Here is an 18,038-nt window from a genome sequence, read left to right on the forward strand (position 1 = left end):
AGCATTTTAAAATCAGGGAAATGTGTAATATATTTTTCTCTGTGGCTATTTCTGTCTCTCTGTCCCCTGCCAAGTGCCAACTTCTCTCCCCAAGAAATCAGAGCTTACGGTGATTCCAAAACACGGGGGCTACACTTCCCCTGCACAGGGCAACAGATAAGAAATGAGGAGGGAAAAAAAAACTCTCAGGGAAAAGCCAAAAAGAGGCGATTGTGCTACATTCTGGGATGTGAGTGTGAGTGTACTTATAACTAAGTGTTTGAATGGCTGGGCCAAGGGTTCTGGACACCAAGTTCAAACAGCAACAGGCTTTTCCCAATTCACAGGGGAAATCACGTCTATTTTTTCAGGATTGCTACTCTGATCATGGTGGACTAGGACATGTGGACTAAATCCCCAACTGAGGTCAACTTAAAAACTGCTCCGATATATTTTTAGTCTGATTTGGGGTATTGAGGGCCAAACAAGGCAGTAAGGAATCACAGGCCCAAGATCAGGGAAAGGAAGGAACCCAGAGACGTGTGCCTGGCATCTGGAGCTACTTCCTCTCTAGGGTCCCACTGGTCCTAAAAGATAGTGAGCTGCTGAGCAGAGCTGTTAGCCTCTGGGGCAAAGGAGGTAAAAGCCCCACCACGAGAAGGGGTGCCTGGCAAACCCTGCATGTCTTGGGTTGGGACTCCAGAGAGCTTCACTCCCAGAATACGAATGGAAACAGGTCAGCCCTCCGAGGGACTGCAAGTCATTTCAGCCCCAGAAAGTAGAAAGCCATCCTGGTTTGCTAAATCCCAGCCACCTGCCAGATGTAAACATAACCTCGTGGGGGAAGAAAACTTTATCCTACCTCAAATTATTTCTACAAGTTTCAGATGTAATATGTGGTACTCAACCAAAAATCACCAAGCATGTGAGGACACAATACAAAACTAGCAAAAAACAAGAGAAACAACAGACACTAGAAACAGACTCATGAAGGCTCCATGTTAGGGAGTTACTGAACTTCAAAATAACTATGCTTAATATGCTCAAATATATCAAAGATAAGATAGGCAATTTTGATAGAGAGCTGGGAGTTATTTTTTAATAGTTTGTTTCTCTTTTTAATCCCATCTATTTCATTGCTAAAACACAGGGGCTACATTTCCCCTGCAACGAGACAACAGTTAAGAAATGAGAAAAAAAAACCTCTGGGAAAAGCCAAAAAGAGGCGATTGTGCTACATTCTGGGATGTTTGTGTGAGTGTGCTTACAACAGTGACAATACATTGTGTATGCACCATGCTACTTCCTAATACCAACGTTGTTGTTGGTTTGTAAGATGCAATTAAACACAGACACTCCCGAAACTCAGCAGACCACAATCTTAAAGTGCCTTTGCACAGGGGCCCACCTCCTCTACCCTTGCTCCTGCCCAGCCCCAGCTCTGTCCCTGATTCAGTCATGGCAAAACGTAGCAGCAATTGAGCATGTTTTGTGCCAGGCCCCTGCCAAGGGCTTTCCACACATTGTCACATTTTCCCCAGCCCTATGAGGAGGCTATATGACTCTGCTCCCATTTTAAACATGGAGAAAGTGAGGCCCAGGACCTCCATGTAACATGTTTGAGGTGCCCCCACTAACAAGCGTTAGAACGAGCACATGGACCCGGGTCTGCCTGCTCCTGGAGTGGGCCCCTGCCCACCTGCTGACTGCTGGGGGAATCCCTGATGCCTGTGACCAGAGGCCTTGGGTTCTCCTCTCCACACTTATTAAACACCGACCACTTACAGGGCCCTCACCTGGGAGACCTAGTGTTCCGGACCCAAAGCCAAGGCTTAGGAAGTGAGAGCACTTGATTGGTTCAGGGAACCTATCTCTCCTCCTCTTTCCGCTTCCTCTTCCCTTCTTCTGGAACCCGGGACTCAGCGTGTAAAGAGAGCACAGGGTGGACCAGGGTGCCCCCAGGCCACATGCACAGAAGGAGCAAGGGCCACAGTGCAAAACCCTGTTGTGGCCACCAGGTCCTGCTGGGGAAGCTGGGTGAGGGCTGTCAAAGAGCTACCTCCTGGGGAGCCGAGGGGGCGGCCCTGCTCTGGCCCAGATCCCAGGTTCCTTCCCCCGAAACAAATACTCGGAGAGTTGCTTGGAACAGTACTGTTTCCAAACAAGGATGCAGGCAGCGGGCTCTGGCTTTACACAGGCTGGGGGGCCAGGAAATCCAGGCCGGGGCTTGTGGAGGGTACAGGTCTCCAGGCAGCAGTGGGCTCAGAAGCCATGCGGCAGCCAGCCCAGGCCTGGCCATGTGGCCCTGGCCTGCTCAGTGGTTTTACCTGATTAGTTTGGTCAGGCAGAGGGGTCCCTGGGTCCAGCAAGGTGGTGGGATAAGCTAAGGAAAGGACAAAGGGGAATGGGCTTCCCTGGGGGAGGATGTAACATGTGACTGAGGAGGGGGCAGAGCAACGCTGGGGAAAGGGGGGGAGGGGAGGGTTAGGGGAGAGGAGCGTTGGGGGGGCATGTGCAGGGAGAGGGGTGATTGATGACAGAGGGGGTGGGCAGGGCCTCTGTCCCACCCAAGGTGCTGAGAAAGGGTCTTCTCGGTGCTGACCTGCTAAGAGGAGGGGGAGGGACGCCTGGAAGAACCTGAGGGCTCTAGCTCAGCAGCAATTGAGCTTTTGAGAATGAATAAGGGGGTCATGCACAGACGGGGGTGGGAAGCTGGAAGTGGGGGACAGCCCAGGCCTGGACGCTGGCCTGGGCTCCGGGGGCAAGAGCGGCGGATCCTCTGGTCCAGGCCAAGTCAAGGCGGAAGGCGGCAGCCCAGCATCACGCTGCAGCCAGCAACCCTGTCGTGGATTCAGAAGGAAGGAGGTGAGTGAGGGGGATGGGGTACATGCCAGGGCCTATCGGTGCCACTGCTGGGTGGGCCAGACCCCACACTCAGACCCCACCAAGTCTCAGCGCCTGCCTGCCTGCCCCCCTGGAGCCCCCAGTTGTCGAGAGGGCCTGGCTCCGGGACAGGAGGAGGATGGCGGCGCATGCACCAGAGCAGGGCTTCCCCCAAACCTCTGCCCTGGCACCAAGGAATTAAGGGGTGACTCACCCAAGGGGGTCCTACAGCTTCAGGGAGGTGACCCGAGGGATGTGGAAGAGCTGAGTCTCCTCAGAGCTGCTGGAGCTGTGGCATCACAGAGAGAGTGAGGGACCCCACACAACCCCAGCCCAATGGGGACAAGCCCAGAGCCCTGACATTCCTGCCTCAGATGCTCTCCGGGGGCGGGGGCGAGGGGGGTCGGGGAGCGGAGTCTGAGCTGCAATGCCTGGCGGGTGGGTGTAGCAAGGAGCAAGGGTGGCTCCTCGGGACCAGCAGGCACCTCCTCTGCCTGGCGGGGGGTCTCAGGAGGGGTATGAGCCCCTGTTGCCCCCACAGTGCTGGCAGCCCCTCACCTGAGGCGTTTCCAGATGGGATGGAAGTATTTGGAGGTCTTGATAGCAAAGATGATGCTGGGGACCAGGAAGAAGGTGCACCACGCCAGGCAGAACCAGAAGGCGTTCTGGAGCAGAGGGTGTGGGGTTAGCTCGCCGGGGCTGGGGCTGGGCTGGGCAGCTCGGTACCGCAGGCCCCCACAGCCTCAGGGAGGGGCACGAGGCAGTGCTCCCTGAGAGTGCAGGCCTGGGGCAGGGACCCTGCCTCGCCTCAGGTCCTGCTCATGCACCCCCCCCCAGGGGCCTTAATGTCCACGAGCCCGTATGAGCGCCCCAGCACTCACCCAGGGGTCAGCCATCATGTCACACAGGATCACGCGGCCATTGTCCAGGGCTCCAGAGAGGGGCTGGCAGGTGGCGATGTGCTGAGTCACCTGTGCACCACATGAGGCAGATACATCCAGACCCACAGGTGCACACCCCACAGTCAGGGAGAGAGGTTGACAGACACAGACAGGTCCGGGGACACATGGGGGAGACAAGGGATGCAGATCACATGGACAGACACATGGAAACAGGAACACAGAGATGGAAGGACACACAGCTCAGCTCCTGCCCTTTCCATCATGCCCCAGCCTGTATTAAGCGCCTACTGTGTGCCCAGCACTGTGCCTGCAGTCACACTCTCCCTGGAGAGGCAGCACAGGAGGCGGCAGGCTGCGGGCTGGGTTGGACTCAGACAGGATGGGCAAGGGGCCAGCACGAGGAAGGGCATGGGACCAGGTGTGGACGGCACGTTCGGGACCTGTGGCCAGTCCCGCTCACACTCAGGCCTCAGAGAAGGGCTGCCTGGAGGGTGGGTGTGCAGAGCCCAGCTAGTGAGCAGGGGCATGGATGCCAGGTTTGGGAGTTTGGGTTCCAAGGCACCTCCAGGGCATCCCCGGGGGCTCTGGGGTGGAAGAGGGTAGAGCAGAGTGAATGGCTGGTACCGCTGGACGCGAGTGATCGGCAGTGGCTCTGAGGCCAGGAGGGGCCTGTGCCCCACTCACCTCCTCTCTCACCCAGGCCACGTACTGAGAGAAGTAGCCCATCTCCCGGGCCAGGAAGCACTCGCTTTCCTGCAAGAAGGAGAGGAGCCCTGGCTGGCAGGAGTCCCAGGAATCGGCACCCAGTACCCATGCGTGGCACCATCAGGTCAGGCCCAGCTGGCTTTCCTGGGAGCCACGGTGAGAGGACAGGGCTGGAGGAGAGGCCGGGGTGGGAGCCATGTGTGCCTCAGCCCCTCGGCCCTCCCCTGGCTCTGAGGCAGCCGCCACTCCTCTGCCCTCCCTCACTCACATTCCTCAGGATACGGGCGGCCCAGGCAGGCAGCTCTCCTTGCAGGCGGGTGACCCTGTCCAGGACACCTGAGGTCTCCCGCTGGGGAGGGGAGACGGGCTCACTCAGTGTGCCGCCCGGTCCGGGGCGGCCTCACTCATTAACTCAGCACATAGCACACAGCACGCTCAGCCTGGGGCAGGGGTGTTAGGCCCTAAGGTCACAGCGGCCCAGACAGTGGTCCTCGGGGATCTGCTCACCCACCCCAGATCTTCCCACCCAGCCCTCAACCTCCCGTGGGACCGGGCAGAGCAGGTGAGGTCCCAAGTCAGCCGGGCCTCCTCCTCCCTCCCTCTGCTGCCCACCTGCTCCTCCCCACCCTCCCGTCTCCAGAGCCACCTGGAGGTTTGGTGCTGAGAATGCCAGGGCCCTGACACTGATGTTGAGCTTGGCCTGTGGAGGAGAGATGGGGCTGGTCAGGGCAAGAGCAGGATCCGATGCCTGCCTCCCCGTTCGTGCCCTCTGCCTGCCTGCCCTCCTCCGCAGGCCCCAAGCTCCCTGGGCCGCCAGCTTACCACGAGGCTCTGCTGGGGGAGGACCTTCTCCTGGTAGAGGGTTCTGAGCCCTTGGGCCTCCTCTTGCAGTTGCTTCCCCAGCACAGAATTGCCCTGAGGGGAGACAGGGACGGAATGGCCTCTGCCCAGAACTGGGCAGCCCTCGCCAGCATGTCCTTTACCAAACTGTTCCACCAACATGCTGAGGGGTGTGCACACCAGGCTCAGATGAAAACACTGAGGCCTCCTTGAACTCCTGGGCCGGATCTGGGTTTGGAGGCCTAAGCTCAAGTTCAAGGTCTACTGCTAGCTTGCTGGGCATCCCTACATCAGCCACAAAACCTGTCTGAGAGGCATCTGCTGGGTGGGGTCTACAACCTATCTGGAAAGTAACTTTTAAACTCTAAATATTTCTAAATACAAAGTGCTATCTTCCCAGTGGAGTTGAAACTCCTGAGGGGCAACTGTCATGATATCTGCTCCATCGCACTGTCCTCATGTCACCTGTCCCAGTGGCCCCCACGAGCACTGAGAACTTACAAACACTTGCTCCACAGTGTGATGTCAGACCAGTCAGTTCATCTGATCTCACAGACTGAATAAACAAGGCCCAGGCCACACAGCCAATTGGTGGCCGAACTTGAGTCAGAACTGACACTGCAAAACCCTTCAGCCCTGCTGGGGGTGCGGAGCCTCACTGGCAGGAGCCTCAATCCCCTGCCTGTGCCCTCGCCCCCTCCCCAGTCCAACCACTCTCACCCCCTCCCACGGCACAGGCCACTCCCCGACTCCTGCCTGCCCGGCGGGGTCCCTGTTCCCTTCTCACCTGGGAGTGGGCCAGTCCTTCCAGGTCGTGGGCCAGCTTCTCCACACTGGTGTTCACCACGGGCTTCTCGGTCTGGGGGCAGATGGAGGGGCCAGGAGGGGATGAGCCCTGCTTCCCCCTCCCCTGAATTTCCAGTCTTTGCAAAAGTCCTGCACACCAGTAGGGACCATCAGCAGGTTTGACTGAATCTGTGACTGACATACACCATTCTCCATTCAGTTAGAAGAAAAAAGTGAGGCACTCTCTGGTGTAACCCAAGGAAGAGGAGACTTCCCACCATCATTTGCCACAGCAGAGGGTTCAGAACCACGGACAGCGGCACACTCTGGGGGTGGGGGGCATTCACTCCAGCCCAGCAGGATGGGGACACCAGGACAGGCCTGGGGCACGTGGTGTGGGGACCCCCGCCCCCAGGGACATGGGGAGTTGAGAAAAGATGGAGGGCCGGGACAAGGCGAGATGCACCCCTCCAGTTCCTCCTCGGGCCCCTCTGTTCTGCAGCGGTCTGGCCTGAGGGGCCCACAGCTGACCTGGATGAGGAAGCCAGGGTAGTGGATGTTACTAAGCCCACTGCTCTGCAGGGCCTTCAGGTCCCGGAGGCCAGCTGGGCTCAGCAGGTCCAGACTCTCCATGTCCATTTTGAGGTTCTGCAACTCCTGCTCCAGCTTGGCCGAGTACTGGAGAGAGGGGACAGGGTGGGGGCATGCCCAGGCTCTGAGTGAGGGCCCCAGAGCTGCTGTCCTCGATGGGGGGTCACCAGGGCTTTCCATGCTGGATCCTCCCAGCCCCAGACAGGCCCCCACAGACCTCTGCTTCCTACCCACCCTCTCCCTCCAACCCATCCCTACCAATACCCAGCCCCCCTCAAGCACCTGTCTGGCTATTGGACAGCAACACAGACCTTCCCTGGCATCCAGTGTAAAATAGCTTCCCCCGCCCACCTTTCACATCACCACGTGTCAGGGCTTCAGAGCACCTGCCCCTGTGACATTGTGTATGTGTGCACTTGCCACTGCCATCAGCTCTGTGAGAGCAGCGCCCCCTCCGCCCATTCTGAACCAAACCCTCGGAGTCTAGAGCAGGGCTCACATGTGGTGGGCGCAGGACAAATGTGTTGAATGTGTAGAAGTGAATGGATGGATGTATGATTGAATGACTTAATGAATGAACACAGTCACTTAAGCCAGACCACAGTTTAAAAAGGGACACCCAGCATTTCCCAGCCATTGCTGGAGGAGATTTAAAGGGTGTGACACTCAGCCATGTTTAACAGATGAGAGACAGAGGCCAGAGAGGAGCATTCACCTGCCCGAGGATTCATAGCAGGTTAGAGAATGGAGCCCAGCCCTGGTCCCCTCCTGCCCACCACCCTGCCTTCCCAGGGGGAGAAAGGCCTAATTCTTTCTCGGAGGCATCCGTGACACACAAGCAGGTGCAGGACGTGTTTGAAGGCGGCCAGAGCTCTCCTGGTGCCCTGCAAAGCACACCTTGCCACACTTATCCCTGCCTCACCAGCTCTTGGAGGACAAGCCCTCTTAAGGTCACATTCGATGTTGCCAGACGGCCCCCAAAGACTGCCCAGTCCCCCTGAACCTGAGGCCCTAATGTCCAGACTCGTCTGTGAGCTGGACCCTCCCCTCTCAGGACCGGCTGAGACCCCTCCCCACAAAAGCCATGACTCCCAGCCAGCAGAGCAGGGCCCCTCTGCCAGGCCCCTGCTGACACCCTCCCTGGCCAGCCTCCCTCCACGGGCAGTGTCTATCGTGACTGAGAGCCCGGCATCACCTGCTCTGTGGGCACCCTGTCTGGTTAGAGACCCTGGAGGAGGAGAAAGCTAAGGCCCCCGCTTACAAAGTTTAAGGTACGGAGTTGGGACTGTCACCTGGACCCCCTGGCTATGCTGGCTGCAGGACTCGGGTACTATGCTGCCCTGTGGGCTGAGAATGAGTGGTGGGTTACAGAGGAGTCGGAAGGTTTTCTGGATGGAGAATCAGGAGTCAGCACGCTCGGGGCAGGGGTGGGGGGTTCCCAGGACATGCTTGGGGAAAGCTCCCTGGGGGCCTGGGAGTCAGGCGCCTCTCCCTCACCTCCCTCAGTGTGGAGAGAGGAACGGAGAGAGTGTCCACCCTCAGGAGAACCCCTCCCCAACAGCTCTCAGGAAGTAGCTCTTCCTGCTCTGTCCCAGGACCGTTTCTATGGGCACGGATCCTTCCCCCAGTTCCATGCACCAAGCTCCGGCAACGTCCAGCGGCTGAGGGATTGAGTCCTGCCACCGACTGACAGTGTAAGCTCAGCCAGGGGCCATGCCTAGTGGTACCCAACTTCACCACCATCATTTTCACTGTCACCCCATCCCGACTGCAGCGTACCAGCCAATGCCTGTCCCAGCAGGACACACCCTCAGCCCCCTCCTCACTGCCACCAGCCTTCCCTACTGCCGCCTCAGCTGTGTCATTTTCCTGAGAACAATGCTCAGAGCTGGTCACGGCCCCAGGCACTCACCCGCCCACCTGCACATCCCAGAAACCTCCTGGGCGCTAGCCCTTGGCCAGGCCCCGAGCTGCCTCTGGACCTGAGGCACCTCAATGGCTCTTGCAGACATCTTAGGTTCAAGGAGATGGTCCCACCACAGAGGCAAGACAGGAGGAGGGGCATCTGTAGGAAGGGTCCCCGCTGCCTCAGTTTCCCTCACCTGGCTCAGATCCAGGTACGGCTCCAGGTCATAGGAGTCATTGAGCTGCAGGACCCTCCAGAGTGGAGCCCCTTTCCTGCACTGCCTGGGGAGGAGCGGGGAGGAGGAGAGACAATGGGCGTCAAAGATGAGAGAGGGGATGGCCAGGGGGCTGGTGTCACCCTAATGGGACCCCCACCTCAGCTCCTCCTCACACCCTGTCCCAGCCCCACTCACTGATAGGCCAGGAGGATACTGATGTTCTTCTTCAGACCAAGAAGGTGGGACAAGTTCATGGACGAGGGCAAGTTCCCCGGGGTGTCAACAAACTGGAAATGGGTCAGAGAGAAATGGCCTGGAGTGGGCAGGGGCAAGCTTGTCCCAGCCAAGGGCCCAGTCCCACGACATCCTGGCTTAGCAGGCAACACACCCCTCTGACTCCGGCCCAAACCTGCCTCGAACTCAAATCACCCTGGGCCCTAACACCCAGCAGGGACCCTTCCCACAAATCTTGGGGAGGGGGACAGCCTGGTCTGCAACAGAGAGTCTGGGATTACCTGCTAGAAGCACTGAGGAACCAGGACCCCCAGTTCGCAGACTCAGAGTTAGGAGAAAGAAGGGCTGAGGTCTGGGAGTCCCCGCCCTGGGGCTGGGCATCAGTCCAGGCACTCACGGGCTCTTGCTCCCACTCCTCACCGATTGGTGGTTTTCTGTCTTTCTTGAGCTGTCTTCATCACTGCCCCTTCCTCTCCCTCTTGCCTCCTCTGGCCCCCACTTCCTTCCACCCTCTTTCTCTGCTCATATCTCCCTCCACCCACCTCATAGAGCTTCCCGCTCTCCCAGCTCCGACACACCAGCGTCTGCACGTTGCCGCCCACCAGGAAGGTGGAGAAGACGAGGAGGATGAGGGGCGCAGCGAAGAGGAAGCTGAGGTTGGCCCCACTGGAGAAGGCAGAAGGGTGGGGGTTGAGGCGAGAGAGACCCTCTGTCCCACCTGCATCCCAGGCCAGCGTGGTCAGCAAGTTGGTCCCAGGGCAGAGCCCTTTGGGGAGAAAAACTCAGAGGACTCCACCACCTTGGCCCGGAGTTAGAACTGCTGACTGTCCCCACCCCGTCCACCCCATCCTCACTGTCTCTGGGCCCTGGCAGCCTAGAGGAAAGGGTAACTGTTTTGCTCTAAGAGCCAGGACTGCCGCCCCCTGGGCCTAGGACACATAGAGGTGCCCAGCTCCAGAGCTCAGCCCTCAACAGGACCACCTGGCACAGCCAGCCATGACCCACCAGCAGGCGCAACTTAGAGGGTCTGAGCAGGACCAGTGCAGCTGACCTGTAGGGCTTTTGGGGAGGTAGGCACAGCCCCATGTCGGGGCCTGAGCTTAGAGAGTAAAACATGGGCTGGATTTCAGCCCCCACCCTCCCCTTTGGCCAGGCACCCTTATGCAGTGAGCAGCCTGCACAACTGAATGTGACAGCCCTGGCCTTAGAGACCATCTAGTCCAGGGCAAATGGATTCTATCTCTGGGGCCGCCTCCTATGGTGGTGCTGCCTGGATGCGGGTGAAGAAGAGGCTCCGTCTGGGCTCAGTGGGAGTGCCTTTGGTTACTGCAACTGGTGTGGAGGTGGAAGTGCTTCTGTGCTGTCTTTCCTGCTCTAGTCCAATCCTTTTATACAGATGAGGACATGGGGCCCAGATGGGTTACGAATTTGCCATGGCCACCCAGCGAGTCAGTCTCTCTGTGCCCAGGACAGAAGGAGTGTCTGTGGGCACAGGGGAACCTGGCCAGCCCGATGGGAGAGACCCTGCCCCTCTCCACAGCCCTTCTTACACCATGAGGATGCGGGCTCCAGCCCTGCCCTTGGCCTCCAAGTGGCTACGGTCCGCTGGGCGGACAGCCCCCAGATGCCCAGGTTGAGGCCCACGAGGTTACAGACCACCACAAGCAGGACCACAGAGCACAGAACGTAGCCCACAATCCACCTGCCACAGAGAAGATGCGGGTGTCACTGAGAAGGGACAGGCTAGCATAGGACCTAGTGGCTGAGTGAGGCCACTAATGCCAAGGCTGGGGGCTTAGAGTGTAGATATAGGCACTTCCTGAGCCCCCCCCCCCGCCCCCGCCCCTCCCCGTGCTCCTATGGGGTCCACAGGTTCAGATCTCAAGGACATGCAGCCAAGGTTGGGACACTGGGGCCCAAGGAGTAAAGGATCTTGGCTTAAAGGAGGCAGAGGCTTCGTACAACAAGGAGTTGATGGGGACTGTAATGGGGCCCTTGGTGGCCAAGAGGCTGGGCTGCCGACTCCACCCCCACCCCCAAGGGTCCCGAGCACCTGTATTTCTCGTATCTCTGCACCTCCTTCAGGTAGGGGCGGCTACTGTTTTCCACCTTCTCCAGTGCCTGGCTCCAGCGAGAGGCCGCCTCCCAGTTTGGGAACGCTTTGGCCAGTGTCTTCAGCCCTTTAGGCTGCTGGGCCACCGCCTTCTTCAGCTCTGCCCAAAGCAGCAGGGGCTTATGGGTTGGGGAAGGCACCCAGGGGCCCAGGGAGAGGATGGGCAGGAAGATCACCTGGGACCCACAGAGAAGGCCCACTCCGTCCAGGCCCAGCCCAGGAACAGCCGTCAGCCTCCACCCACCGCCCCACTCCTCAATCGGCGAGCCTGTCGTTCGGGGTAGAGTAGGGTGGCATGCTGGGCAGCCAACCTGGCCCCTGGGCAGGGTCTTACCTTTGACCACATCGGCCAACTGCAAGGGAGCCAGGAGTGGGAGGGCGTTAAAGGTACTGTTCTCCTGCCAGAGCAAAAGGCAGCTGTGCCTCCCGCTCTATACCTGGGGGTCCCCGCTTGGGGACCTCGACACCACCAGGCCCAGAGGGAGGGGATCTCACTTTGTGCTCCCAACTCTGGAAATTGGGAAACAGCCTCCCCTTGGTTCTCTTGGTCGATGGCTTCTTTCCCCTCCCTGGGCCCATCCTGACCCAACTCCCCAGAGCTCCTCGATGACCCTTTGATCCCCTGCCCTCATGCCTAGACTGCTGCAGTAGACTCCCACCTCTCCCATCCGTCCTGCGCATGACTGCTAGGTGCATTTCCCTAGAGTCCATTCTAACCCACTCTCGCAGCCTCAGCTCCCACTCCTTCCTCCTGGAACCATGGCTGCAGCCACCTCACACAGCTGCCTCACCGTTTCCTCAACTCAGCCATTCCAGGCCCTGGGTCACAGGTGTTGGCTCATGCTGTGGGGCCCCCCACAGCCATGTCCACCCAGGAGATCCTGCCCGCCTTTGGGGCTCAGCTGCAGGCTCCCTCCCTGGCTGCCCTGCCCCCACACCCTGAGGATCCTAGCTCTTGCTTCTGAGTTCCGGGCCTGCTTCCCCCACCAGACCGTGTGCACTCAAGAATTGGCATCCATCGTGGGATTTCAGCCCTGGGTACCATGTGATAGGTGAGGCCCTGCTTTGACCCAAGTCTTGGGTTCAACTGGGCAAGCACCCGAAAGGGGGAAACTGAGGCTCCTCGCGGTGAGTTCTCTGGCCGGTGGGGGAGAAGCCAGGTAGACAGGGTGGGCACGCACCTCCTGGACCATGCTGGAGAAGTTGGCCTCCGGGACCCCCTCCAGGCGATGTAGGACATCGTCCACGTGGGGCACCTGAAATTGGAGGGGGTGGTGGGTAATGACAAAGGCCTGAGAGGGATCCCTGAGGGAGGATGGGGGCAGAGGCCGCTGAAGCCTCAGTGTCCTCATGTGTAAAATGTCGGGACCAGCACAGCCCTGACCTGGGTGGCAGTGAGACCTCAAGGACCTCATGGCACTCTTCGTGCCGTAGGAAAGCTGCTGCCCCTCTGCCAGGATGACCAGCATTAGCCCCGGGAGGGTGGAGAAGCATGGGGGTCTGCCTCGGGAAACAGGGCCCAGGGCGACTCCAGGGGCAGCAGGCAGAGCAGCCCCTCGCTCTAACGGCTTCTGTCCGGCCAGCACCTGGCTGAAGTCAGCTCCCAGCTCCAGGCCATGGGCCTGGCTCAGGGTCTCCTGGCAGTCCCGGCAGCTGGGCTTCTGCAGCAGGTCGCGGAGGCGCTCTCGGTGCACCGAAACAGCCTGCTCCAGGTCCTGCTGCCCCTCCCGCAGCTCCAGGAGGGTGGCATTCAGGGCTCGGAGGTGGTCCACGGAGACCTGCAGGGCTGAGAGACCCCCCAAATCTTGACTGAGCAGTTCCCTCAGAGGCCTGGAGGGAAGTAGAACATCACCCTCCCCCCCCCGCCCCCGCTCCCACTCAGCCAAAGGGAGCTGCCAACATTGACCTCTAACCCCAATAGTTATAAAGGAAATGGCCCCAGGGCACATTCGGGCAGGATCTGGGCAAGGGTGCCCAAGGGGATCCTAGGACAAAGCCAAGGGTGGGGCTTGGCTAAGGCGGCAAAAGAAATCCAGGGCCGAGGGAGGGTGGGGCCTGGCCTCAGGAGACACCACCCTGGGCGCTGTCCCACTCACGCTGGCCCCACTCACCCTGGCCCAGGCTGAGCAGCGAGGCCAGCATCTCATAGACCGCGCTCCGGAGCTGGGTGTGGACCGCGGTCCCGATGCTCCCGGCAACACCTGAAGAGCACAGGGCAGTCTGAGGGCTGGTCCCCAGGCACTGGGAGCCCTCCCTGCGGTCCATCCAGCCTCCCCAGCGTCTGCAGCAGCCTGACTGCCCAGCTGGGCCCAGTCCCCACCTCTGAGAGGGTGTTCCCAGGGGGAGCCCAGGATGAGGGGATGACAGGGCCCCTCAAGACAGACCTGGGCAGCGGGCCCCAGGGGCTGGCCAGGCTACCAGCCAGCTCTAATCCTCACCATCCAGGTCCTTCAAGACGCGATTCTGGGGAACGGAGAATTGCTGTGCCACCGCCTGCAGCTCCTAGGCAACACGGGGTGGTCACCTGACAGGGCCCCCTCCATCCTTTCCCAGCCCTTCCCCTGACTCAGGGGTGCATTTATGTAGTACAGTGACTCTCCAGCAGGGGGCAGCCAAGTACATGTTGGAAGGACCCACTCTGCTCTGACCTGCCTAGGCCTGGTGCTCATGTGGATGAGAGGTTGCCCGGTGCTCACCTGGGGGACATCAGAGACCAGGCCCCGGAGGCTGAGCAGCGTCTCGGGCACGGCCTCGACACTGGGGCCCATCTGCTCATGCACACGCTGGTTGGTGACAAAGGCACAGACAACACCGATCCTGTGGGATGGGGCGGAGGAAGGAACTCGCTGGATGTCCTTGGGCACCGGGGCCTGGGCCCACCCTCCCGCCTGAGCCGGGCACCCCTCACAGCAGCACGAGGGTGGTCAGCAGCAGGAAGGTCATGAGGGTGCCGCGCTCACAGGCCATCTCCTTGTACTCCGTCTTCACTGGGCCCCCACAGCGCTGGTGGCCACGGCAGCAGCAGAAACAGAGCCCAGCAGTGGGCACCACCAGGAGGTAGAGGCCGGCGATGACAGCGCACACCACGTAGCCAGCCTCGTACCGCACCACCTGCAGGGCAGGGCGGCAAGGCCGTTCTCACCCACCAGCCAGCCTCCCTGCAGGACACCCCAGGGCCACCAGGAGGGCGGATGCACCCAGCGGGCACCTTCACCAACGTTCTCGAACCTATGCAGGTTGCACGTGTCCGTATTGTTGTTTACCGCCTTACAACGGAGGAAACTGCCCTCCAGGCGGTCGGGGCTCACTGCAAACCCCGGTTAAGGGCAGAGCTGTGGCTTGCAATCAGGTCTGCTGACTGCAGGGCTCATGAAAGAGGGGAAGGGATGCCCAAGACCCACCCTGGGGGACAGCCAGCAAGGTGGGCTGAGCTGAGGGGGCCTTCCCCCTGCTGGCCCCAGGCTCAGCCTGAAGTCCCTGTCCACCCTGCCCAGCCTCACCTCATCCACCTTCACGGAGGCCGGCTCATTCAGCAAGTTCCTCACCAGCTCTACGGAAAGAGGCAAGCTGGGGGCTGGGGGCCGGGGGCTGGGGGTTTGGGGTTTGGGGCAGGGACTGCTCTGCCCCTGTTCCCGCCCCCACACCAGGAGAGGTGGGCTCTCTGGAGGGTCTCCTCCCACCACCAAGGCACCCTGGGAGAAGGCGGTGTCACCACAGCCCCTGGCCATCATGCTCAGGCCTCGGGATGGAGTGGCTGAGGGCAGGCCTGGCCACCCCTCCTCCTGGGCCCTACAGGCTGGCCCTGCAGCAGGAAGCCAGGCCACCGGCCTGGTGAAGAGTGGAGCTGAGCCTGGCCTAGCAGCTCCTCCCCTGGGAGGCAGGGGACAGGCTGAAAGGGCCCTGCAGCCCCTCCTGCTCCTCCCAGTCCCTAGCACCACTAGACCCAGAGGAAATCCTAGCCAGCTCTTTGGGAACTTCTAACGTAGCCGCTATGTTAGGTCAGAGAGACTGAGGCTCGGAGAGGAAAAGGGCTCCCCCAACATCCCACAGGAAGGTCCTGGGGGGTCTCCAGGTGATGCCCCTGGGGCAGGAAGATGGGGGTGGGGAAAGCTGGGGATCCTGCCCTCCAAAACCCCTGCTCCACGATGGAAGGGGACAGGGTGCTGGCCAGGGCCCGTCCCGCCCGGGGCCCGCCTGGGGAGAGCACACTCACCGGCAGGGAAGGGGTTGAGCTGCACAGTGGAGAGGAAGCGACGCACGGTGCCGTAGAGGTGGTCCAGGGGCCCTGGAGCGCGCACGCGAGGGGCCAGCCACCGGTCCCTAGCTGCCCGCGTGAAGGTCAGGCGCGTAGCCGGGCCAAGGGACTCACAGTCCGTGGCCCGCGCCCCCGGCAGGCTCAGGGCCAGCATCAGGCCCAGGCCCAGGCCCAGAAGAGACGCCATGAGGTCGCCCGCGGCCGAGGGCAGGCGGATGTGGGCTCAGGCGGCAGAGAGTGCAGGAGGAGCACAGGGCCGGCCGTGCATCCTTCACCAGCCTCGTCCTTCAGATCTCAAAACTGGCCTGACGGGTTTGGGCTCCAGAGCTACCTGGGCGCCCGCCCAGAGCGCTGGAAGGGCAGGGCGGAGGCCTGGAGTTGGGGGCAGGGCCTGTTTGGACCGCCCTCAGCACCTGGGGTGTGGGAGCCTGGCGCTCTGGCCCCTCCCCAGGTCCTCCTGGGAGGGCTGCCTCTGAGCTGGGTTAGAGGCGCACTCAGTAGCTCTGAATTGGCTAGTGAGGCCCAATTGCAAATATTATATTCTGTGCTCAGACCAGCAGCCCAGACTGGGGGCTGGGAAAACAGCCCCGCAGGGAAGCCCTGGCCCCAGGGTGGCAAGAACAGCCTTCCAGGCCCAGGAGCCAGGCTCCTCTCCCAGCTCCTTCTGGGGCCCACGGCCCTCTCACCCACACCTCTGCACCAGACAGGCCACCAGGCTTTGACCCGAGTGGCTCTCGGAGGGGCCACCCAGGCAGGCCCAGGCCTTTGGGTGGGCAGATTCCCATCAAGGTGGGCCCCCTGGCCCAGGAGTGCCCCATCCAGTCACAGCAGAGAGAACTGGTCCAGGCTGTGCCCCGCGATGTGTCTGCACAGGCCTCTGCTTTCTAAATGGCTGTGTGCCTGATACTGAGACACCGCCTGTGGCTGGGGAAATACGCCAAGCGAATGGTTTGGTCCTGGCAGCATTATCCATCACACCAAACCCACCCCGATGGCCACCCGACGAGGGAATCGGTAAAATGAGCATCTCACATGGCACACCAGCAGTCATTAAAGAAACGGCTGTGGAAATGGCTTGTTAACGTAAAAAAAAAAAACATTGAAACCTGTAAAGAATTTTTGTGAGTTTATTTGAGCCAAACTGTCGACATATGGCGGGAAGCAGAACCTCAACCAATTGAGATAGTGCTCCGGAGAATGGCAGGGGTTATATCCGTATTTATGCATTGCAATCAAAGGAGGGACATAGGTGAGTTACATGAAATTCAATTAACATGATAGTGAAGGAATTTGTGGTATCTGTCTTGGGGCCCAGCACATTTGGTTGTGCCCCAGGGGCTCCAGAAAAAGGGAAGTTACAAGTTACCCAGACATTTCAAGGGTATGTTATCACAGATGCAAAAAGACAGGCTCAGTTAAGGTAAAGGTTGACCTTGTCAGTGAATATACTGGCCTAGGACGTAACTGCCCACCATAACTGCTTTTAGTTAAAGTTTAATTTCAGACCATCCTTTGTGGTTATTTTAGGTCTCCGAGTTTGCAAGACCGCCAAGCAGGCCTCCCCTGAGCTTGTCAAGTCAGCATGTGGCCCCTGTCGTCCACGGGCTCTTTGACCTGGAAGATACTCACAGGGCACAGAGGCGAGCAAATGGCTGATGACGTAACAGTGAGCGAGGGAAGGCATGAAACCCGAGCAGCTGTGGGTAAATCCGCTAAAATCACAGGCGATTTTCCTTCTCTTCTGCTCGTCTCTGCTGCCCAGTTTATTTGCCCGACACATGTGTTGTTTGTGTCCAAAGAAGTAATAGGAGTTTGTGAGTTTCCATGGGAGCCCTGGAGGGAGGGGCTGCTGCCCTGGTTTTCGGGGTGAGTGAGTTGCTCAGGGGTTTTTGCTGCTCATGGGGAGGCAGGGGGGAGGGGGTCACTTAAATCTGAGTCAGGGCCAAGTCGGCAGCACATCCTTACCCTTCCCATCGCTGCCCCGCAGTTTTCTTAGAGCTGGGGGTGAGGCACAGTCACGGAAGGAAGAGTCCTGTTAATAACGGGGTGCTCATCTAAGGGTGACTCAGAGGTGAGGATCGCTGCGGGACGGGCTGGGGGTGTCCTGGCTCCTCAGGTTCGGGTGAGGGGGAGGTGGGGGGCCAGCTCTGCCCCTGGAGGCCCAAGGCAAGTACATGGCGGGAGGCCCCTGACCACTCTGCCCTGGCACCGCCGCATAAATGCAGGCCGTGCCCAACTCCCACCCTTCCAGTCTGACTCACTGAGCCCTGCACCTGTTCTGGGGCGCCCCGCCCCCAGGCTGCCATCAGGAAGGGCTGCTCTCCCCAGCGCCTGCCTGCCCCTCCTCTTCCTCTCCTCCTCCAAGTGGAGCTGTTAAAAAGTTACTCGCCTGGTGCCTGGCGATGGCTTTCTGACTTCAGTTCTGCCACCAGCAGGATGGAACTACCCCTTTCCCAGCTGAATCCCATCCACTTATGGAGCGATTAGTAGCTACGACTGGGCTTTTTTTGGTATTTTCTGAGTTGGGCGCACTGGGGGCAGCAGAGTTATGTCCTAGCTTCCTGGGGAGCACTAGAAACCCTTGGGGCTTGGGCCATGAGGAGCCCGGGCCCCCAGGCTTGCCTCTC

General features: G+C 59.9%; 1 protein-coding gene across 1 annotated transcript; it reads right to left on the bottom strand.

Annotated features, from left to right (window-relative positions):
• Positions 1 to 964: 964 nt before the first annotated feature.
• On the bottom strand, positions 965 to 15,751 carry PROM2 (prominin 2). Its single transcript, XM_006100853.3, is given in 25 exon segments — positions 965 to 2,819; positions 3,077 to 3,151; positions 3,421 to 3,527; positions 3,744 to 3,833; positions 4,449 to 4,517; positions 4,738 to 4,818; positions 5,116 to 5,169; positions 5,292 to 5,384; positions 6,097 to 6,168; positions 6,627 to 6,773; positions 8,789 to 8,873; positions 9,005 to 9,096; positions 9,586 to 9,709; positions 10,594 to 10,648; positions 10,651 to 10,745; positions 11,097 to 11,256; positions 11,491 to 11,554; positions 12,338 to 12,412; positions 12,743 to 12,942; positions 13,268 to 13,357; positions 13,595 to 13,658; positions 13,853 to 13,973; positions 14,065 to 14,267; positions 14,657 to 14,706; positions 15,370 to 15,751. Coding segments are annotated over 24 exon segments (2,484 nt in total). The 5' UTR covers positions 15,599 to 15,751; the 3' UTR covers positions 965 to 2,819; positions 3,077 to 3,087.
• Positions 15,752 to 18,038: the final 2,287 nt, after the last annotated feature.

Source organism: Myotis lucifugus, unplaced genomic scaffold (genome assembly GCF_000147115.1).
Source record: "Myotis lucifugus unplaced genomic scaffold, Myoluc2.0 scaffold_331, whole genome shotgun sequence".
Lineage (NCBI taxonomy): Eukaryota > Metazoa > Chordata > Mammalia > Chiroptera > Vespertilionidae > Myotis > Myotis lucifugus.